Below are 7,865 nucleotides of genomic sequence, written 5' to 3' on the forward strand. Positions count from 1 at the left end.
TGGTTAAACTCCAAAATCGTATTGTGACTATACTTTGTCGTATTGTGACTATACTTTGTCGTATGGAGATGGCGTTTCTTTCATTTTTCTTCACCATTATGGTACATTTGATAGTTCATTTAGTGGAGGAAGTGATATTAGATGGTCTAGTGTAACATCCTAAAATAATAATAATAATAATAATAATAATAATAATAATAATAATAATAATAATAATAATAATAAGGATAATAAAAGAAAAATAAAGAAATAATAAAGAAAAAGAATAAGAAAAAAAAAAGATAGATAAATTAAATTGTAATGTAAAGACAAGTCGCTCATTTGTAACCACTCAAGCAAATAAATTTTATAAAAAAAAAAAAGAAAAAGAAAAAGAGAGGAAGAAAGAAAAGAAAATGCTAGAAAGAAGAAAATCATTCTTCATTTTGTTTATTTTCTTTCTCTGCCGAGAACTACCAAGGGAATGCCCATTGTTCATCTTTTTTCTCTACACCAAAATTGCTTCAAAATTTCACCTCCAATCAATTCCCCATCTTCTCACAACACCTTTCCAAAGAAGAATTTGAAGAAAACAAGGGAAATCAAAGAGAAATTTCAAGGTTGAGGGAGAGTGAATAGTAACCAAGGGTTTGGAAAGTTAAAGGTAAGTGAGGGGTTTTGATGTAGGAATATTTTCTTATCATTTTTATGTATCATATCTATGAGAAATATTGTATTAATGTGATTTATTTGTTTATTTTTCATGAAGAAGAAGTGGAAGGGAAGAGTGGAAGTTCTAAAGGAAAAGGAAGAGAAAAGGAAGATTAAAAAATTTTAAGGTTTGTGCTCAACTTTGTTTGAATAAATTTAAGAATTTGTTCATTATGTTTTATTTGAACATTTTACTACTCTAATAAAAATAGATCAAGAGACGAATAGTTTAATTATAATGTTTAATCAAAGTGTGAGAATTAATAGATTTAATAGATAGAAAATTTTAAAATTAATATGTAATTTAACCAAAATGTAAGTTATGGATCTAATGAAATGACTCTAATAGGAATATAATTTGGTTAGATATAGTGACAATAAAAAAAATTTAGTAGACTAACAAAAAAAAAAGGAGAGATCTAAGATTAGATGAAAAAAAAAAAGAAATGAAAGGAATAAGAAAAGGGAGATACAATGTAAATATGATGTTTAACAATAATAATAATAATATAAGATAAAAATAGAAATTCAAAGAAAAAGAAAATTGAAATAAGGTATATTGTGATAAGTAGAAAAAAATATATATATATCTTATATTAAATTAATAGATTTACATGATATGACAATGTTTAAAAGTAGAGTTGTAATATGGTAAAATATTATAGTTTGCACAATTGAAAGTTACGCTGTATTGAAAGTTTTTGTTCCCATAGTTAAATGTATAAATTATTTAAAGTCTGGCCCTAGTAAGTTTGGTGGGAATTGTGAGTTAGTTTAAGGATGTGGCATGCCATATACAGATCTTGTAGTACTGCACTACAGTTACACTGATTTTTTTTTGTTATAATAAGGTATCCTACAGTTATAGGCTCGGCTTTTAAGCCATACAGTTATTTGGCACTTTGTGCCCTACAGTTATAGTTTCCTTATCTGACTTAACAATCCCATTTAAATTTATAGGGGCCAACAGAAAAATAATAAATAAATAAAAGTATTAAGAGAAAATAAAACTTTTTACATGATGAAGAAAAAGAAAAAGACTATGAAATGAAAATATGTATATATGTGAAATAATAATATGAGTTAGTTTTATTTTAAATTATTTGCTATATAGTTTCTTGTTATTTGTTTAATTTGCTGTGGTTAAATGAATTTTTATTTAAATGTGTTATTTTATATATAAAAAAAAAGGTTGAGCACCACTAAGCAATTTGCTTAGCGCGTAGAAATTTATTTTTTTCCTCGTGCAGGTTGTAGACCCAAGTAGCAGTAGATTAAGATCTGCATCAACCCAGTCAGAGTTATATCATTATCTATCTTTGGGGTATATTTTGTAAATTTTGGCATGTACATAAAGTTTTAGTTGTAGATGATTTGAATTAAATATATTTGAAAACTTTAATTTTGGTGTAAATATGGGTTATTAGTATAAGTTTTTATGTTGAGATTAATGAGATGGTTATGAAGTGTTTGATGTGAATTGAATTTGTGTTAATGTTAAAAGAAGTTTGGGGGTTAAGGTTGAAGTTTATAGAAGTGTGATATTACTATTTACAGGTGGAATTAAGTCCATATTTCAGAAGAAACTCTGCCGGATTTTCAGTAAAAAAAAAAAAAAAGGGGTCATGATTTGCATGATATTAAAGTAAAAATAAGAGAATTGTTTTAAAATGTGATGTCTCCGGCTCGGTTAATTAAATAATTGGGTAGAGGGTGTTACATTTAGTGGTATCAGAGCCAGGTTTAGTCGACTCTAGGTAATATGTGGATAAATAGTTAGGTATAGAAATATGTACATGCCATATATATTAAAGATATGATGTAACTCTAATGCAGATCTATTTTATGAATCCTAATATTATATGATGTCTGAAGAACATAGAGAATTTCAAGTCGGAGAGGAAGTAGAAAGTCATGTACCGACTGAGGCCACTGGCCATGCACCGCCACAGGCTCCTCCTGGTGCTAGAAGGCCATAGCAGGAGGTCTTATTACAGCAATTAACAGAGATTTTCAGGCAGGTGGCCAGAGTAGCTCAGCCAGCTATAGTTCCACCACCGGCTCCTGCATCAGTACCAGCCAGGCCACCTATTGATAAACTGAGAAAGTATGGTGCTACAGAATTTAAAGGAAGATAATGCATCCACAGCAGAAATATTGGTTGCAAAGTACAGACAGGGTGCTTCAGCAGCTACAGTGTTCCCCAGAAGATAGTCTCGTATGTGCAGTGTCACTACTGAAAGAAGAAGCCTACCAATGGTGGGATACTGTGGCACAAACGGTGCAACCAAGACAGAGGACATAGGAGTTTTTCTTGAATGAGTTCAGAAAGAGATATGTAGGAGACATATATATGGAGGAGAGAAAATGAGAGTTTATCTATTTGAGGCAGGGATGTATGGCAGTAGCTGAGTATGAAAGGGAGTTTATTAGATTGAGCAGATATGCCAGGGAGATGATTCCTACAGAGAAGGCAAAATGTAAAAGTTTTGAGCAAGGGTTAAACACTGAGATCAAGATGCTTCTAGTTGCTCTTCAAATCAGAGATTTTTCAGCACTGGTGAATGCAGCTTTAAATGTAGAAAAAGTGAGGGAAGAAGATCAGAGTAGAAGACAGAGGAGTCAGGAAAAAAGGACTCACAGTCAGAATCAGAGTCAAGGACAGATGACAGCTTCACAGGGCTCTAGTAAGAGACAGAAAAGTTTTCAACCTACTATATCAAGCCAGTCTCAAAGGCAAGGCCAAAAATCAGCTCAGAGTTTAGCAAGTGGATCTGTTCAACAGATTGCTTCTGTGGCCAGTTCAGGAGGCTCAGGAAGAAGTCTTCCACCAGAGTGCAACCACTGCAGGAGGAGACACACTGGTTCTTGTAGACTGTTGACGGGAGCCTGTTTCATATGTGGGTCTATGGATCACATGATGAGGGATTGTCCTAAGAAGCATACAGCCTCAGCACCAGCAATAGAAAGAACTGCACCAGTAACTCAAAAGACCAGAAGCAAAGGTAGAAGTGAGCCGACAGGTACCTCTAGTCCAAAAGTGTCAGAGACCGTGGATAGATCGGAATCTAGAGCACCTGCCAGAGCCTATGCCATCAAAGCTAGAGAGGATCAGGATTCCCCAGATGTTATCATGGGTACATTTTCTATCTTTGGCCAGTCTGTTCATGCTTTAATAGATCCTGGTTCTACACACTCTTATATTTGCCTACCCATCACAAATAAAAAAGAACTACAAGCAGACATACTAGACTAGGATATAGTAGTAACTAATCCTCTTGGCCACAGTGTAGTTGTCAGTAAAGTATTTAAAGATTGTCCCATCTTGATTCACGGTCACATTTTTTATGGAGATTTGATTGAATTACCTTTTTGGGAGTTTGATGTGATTCTAGGAATGGATTGGTTGGTTAGACACCAAGTTATAGTTGATTGTAGAAAGAAGAGAATCACGCTAAAGACACTGGATGGTGAAGAAGTAGTAGTTGTGGGCGAGAGATAAGATTTTCTCTCCAATGTTATTTCTGCTACTGCAGCCAGAAGAATGATAAGAAAGGGTTGTGAGGCATACTTAGCCTGCGTTTTGGAGGCTAAGAAGGAGAAACCTATTGTGCAAGATATACCTACTGTTTGTGACTTCTCTGACGTCTTTCCAGACGAATTACCAGGATTACCTCCAGAAAGAGAAGTAGAATTTGCCATAGAAGTTGTACCAGGCACTACACCCATATCAATTGCTCCCTATAGGATGGCTCCCACATAATTAAAAGAATTAAAAGTGCAGCTACAAGAATTACTCGATAAGGGTTTCATATGCCCCAGTATCTCTCCCTGGGGTGCACCAGTGCTATTTGTTAAGAAGAAGGATGGTTCGCTGCGATTATGCGTGGATTACAGACAACTCAACAAGGTGACTGTCAAAAATAAATATCCACTGCCCCGTATAGATGACTTGTTTGATCAGCTAAAGGGAGCCGGTGTCTTTTCTAAAATTGACCTGAGATCAGGTTATTATCAGCTTAGAGTAAAGGATACAGATATTCCAAAGACTACGTTCAGGACCCGATATGGGCATTATGAATTCCTTGTCATGCCATTCGGATTGACTAATGCTCCAGCTGCATTTATGGACTTGATGAATCGTATCTTTCACCCTTTCTTGGATCAGTTTGTTGTTGTGTTCATAGATGACATTCTTGTCTATTCAAAGACAAAAGAAGAGCATGATAGGCACTTGAGGATTGTGTTACAAACGCTAAGGGAGAAACAACTTTATGCTAAATTCAGCAAATGTGAATTTTGGCTGAATGAAATATCTTTTCTGGCATATGTAGTATCTGCAGAAGGCATAAGGGTCGATCCCAAAAAGATAGAGACTATCCTTGCATGGAAGCCACTCAAGAACATTACAGAGGTCAGAAGCTTTTTGGGGTTAGCTAGTTATTGCAGAAGGTTTGTAAAAGGATTCTCTCAAATAGCTACTCCACTGACAAGATTGTTGCAGAAAAATGTCAAGTTTGAATGGAATGACAAGTGTCAGGCCAGTTTCGATCGATTAAAGGCTATGCTCACAAAGGCACCTGTCCTTATATAACCAGTGTCAAGTAAGGATTTTGTGATTTATAGTGATGCCTCTCACAATGGACTTGGTTGCGTGTTGATACAAGATGGAAAAGTTGTTGCTTATGCTTCCAGACAATTAAAGTCACATGAAAGAAATTATCCCACTCATGATTTAGAATTAGCAGCAATAGTCTTTGCATTAAAGATCTGGAGGCATTACTTATATGGTGAAAAGTGTTACATTTATACGGATCATAAAAGCCTAAAGTACTTGCCAACTCAAAAAGAGTTAAATTTGAGACAAAGGAGATGGATGGAGCTGTTAAAAGACTACGATTGTATTATTGACTACTACCCTGGCAAGGCAAATGTGGTGGCAGATGCTCTTAGCAGAAAACATTTGCTTGCACTCAAAGCTATGAATGCTCACTTGACTTTGGCTAGAGATGGAGTTGTTATTGCAGAACTGAAAGTTAGGCCCATTTTGCTTCAACAAGTCCAGGAAGCTCAGAAGGAAGATAGGGATATTGCAGCGAAGGTAAGACAAATACAGGAAGGGAAGGATAATGGATTTGAAATTAAAGCCGATAGTTGCTTATATTACCAAAACAGAATATGTGTGCCAAACATAACTGAGTTAAGGAAGAGTATACTTGAAAAGGCTCATAGTAGTCCATATGCAATGCATCCTGGTAGTACCAAAATGTATCAAGATCTGAAGAAAAACTATTGGTGGCCAGGAATAAAAAGAGACATAGCAGAGTTTGTTTCAAAATGCTTAACCTGTCAGCAGGTAAAAGCAGAGCACCAGGTTCCTTCTGGGTTGCTACAACTAATCTCTATACCAGAATGGAAATGGGATCGAGTTACTATGGATTTTGTCACTGGTCTGCCACTCACACCAAGAAAGAAAGATGATGTATGGGTGATTGTTGATAGATTGACAAAGTCTGCACATTTTCTACCTGTCAGAACAGATTATTCCCTTGAAAAATTAGCAGAATTGTACATAAACGAGATAGTACGACTGCATGGCGTACCCATCTCTATCATATCTGACAGAGACCCGAGGTTTACATCAAGATTTTGGGAGAAATTGCATGAAGATTTGGATACCAGATTGAACTTTAGTACAACTTTTCATCCCCAAACAGATGGACAGTCAGAGAGGGTAATTCAGATCTTAGAAGACATGTTAAAGAGCTGTGTTATTGACTTTGAAGGAAGCTGGGAAAAGTATCTTTCATTAATGGAATTCGCTTACAACAACAGCTACCAGTCCAGTATTAAAATGGCACCTTATGAAGCATTGTATGGGAGGAAATGCAGGACTCTTCTATACTGGACCGAGCTAAGTGAAGATAAGCTTGTGGGTCCTGACTTGATAAGACAAACAGAAGAAAAGGTTAAGATCATCAAGGAGAGGTTAAAGGCAGCATCAGACAGACAAAAGTCATATGCAGATAAGAAAAGAAAGAATATAGAGTTTGCAGTGGGCGATAAAGTATTCCTTAAAGTTTCACCTTGGAAGAAAGTGCTGAGATTTGGTAAAAAGGGCAAACTGAGTCCTAGGTTTATCAGTCCTTATGAAATTATGGAACGTGTAGGACCGGTAGCCTACAAGCTAGCCTTACCACCAGAACTTGACAAGATACACAATGTCTTTCATGTTTCCATGCTTAGAAGATACAGGTCAGATCCCTCTCATATCCTCCCAGCAGAATCTGTGGATGTACAGCCAAACTTGTCATATGAAGAAGAACCTGTGAAAATTCTAGCAAGAGAAATAAAAGAATTGAGAAACAAAAGAATTCCTCTTGTTAAAGTCCTGTGGAGGAATCACAAAGTAGAAGAAGCGACTTGGGAGAGTGAAGACGTCATGAAAGTACAGTATCCTCATCTCTTTAATACAGGTAAAATTTCGAAGATGAAATTTTTATAAGAGGGGTAGAATTGTAACATCCTAAAAATAATAATAATAATAATAATAATAAGGATAATAAAAGAAAAATAAAGAAATAATAAAGAAAAAGAATAAGAAAAAAAAAGATAGATAAATTAAATTGTAATGTAAAGACAAGTGGCTCATTTGTAACCACTCAAGCAAATAAATTTTATAAAAAAAAAAAGAAAAATAAAAAGAGAGGAAGAAAGAAAAGAAAATGCTAGAAGAAGAAAACCGTTCTTCATTTTGTTTATTTTCTTTCTCTGCCGAGAACTACCAAGGGAATGCCCATTGTTCATCTTTTTTCTCTACACCAAAATTGCTTTAAAATTTCACCTCCACTCAATTCCCCATCTTCTCCCAACACCTTTCCAAAGAAGAATTTGAAGAAAAGAAGGGAAATCAAAGAGAAATTTCAAGGTTGAGGGAGAGTGAATAGTAACCAAGGGTTTGGAAAGTTAAAGGTAAGTGAGGGGTTTTGATGTAGGAATATATTTCTTATCATTTTTATGTATCATATCTATGAGAAATATTGTATTAATGTGATTTATTTGTTTATTTTTCATGAAGAAGAAATGGAAGGGAAGAGTGGAAGTTCTAAAGGAAAAGGAAGAGAAAAGGAAGATTAGAAAATTTTAAGGTTTGTGCTCAACTTTGTTTGAATAAA

The 7,865-nt window shown here is 35.0% G+C and overlaps 1 protein-coding gene across 3 annotated transcripts; it reads left to right on the forward strand.

Moving 5' to 3' along the window:
• Positions 1 to 374: 374 nt before the first annotated feature.
• On the forward strand, positions 375 to 4,462 carry LOC122722185. Of its 3 annotated transcripts, none has more exons than XM_043952286.1 (4): positions 375 to 643; positions 749 to 818; positions 1,941 to 2,014; positions 2,527 to 4,462. In XM_043952286.1, exon 4 carries the CDS (start codon positions 3,089 to 3,091, stop codon positions 3,944 to 3,946), a length of 858 nt encoding a protein of 285 aa, XP_043808221.1. In that variant the 5' UTR covers positions 375 to 643; positions 749 to 818; positions 1,941 to 2,014; positions 2,527 to 3,088; the 3' UTR covers positions 3,947 to 4,462. The 3 variants fall into 3 exon arrangements, with proteins under 3 accessions (XP_043808221.1, XP_043808223.1, XP_043808222.1); XM_043952288.1 differs by having other exon boundaries at positions 2,566 to 4,462; XM_043952287.1 differs by having other exon boundaries at positions 752 to 818; positions 1,941 to 4,462.
• Positions 4,463 to 7,865: the final 3,403 nt, after the last annotated feature.

Source organism: Manihot esculenta, chromosome 17, assembly GCF_001659605.2.
Source record: "Manihot esculenta cultivar AM560-2 chromosome 17, M.esculenta_v8, whole genome shotgun sequence".
NCBI lineage: Eukaryota > Viridiplantae > Streptophyta > Magnoliopsida > Malpighiales > Euphorbiaceae > Manihot > Manihot esculenta.

Excerpts from the sequence above, each read along its gene's own strand:
- LOC122722185 (XM_043952286.1), top strand. The coding sequence starts at position 3,089 with ATGGCAGTAGCTGAGTATGAAAGGGAGTTTATTAGATTGAGCAGATAT.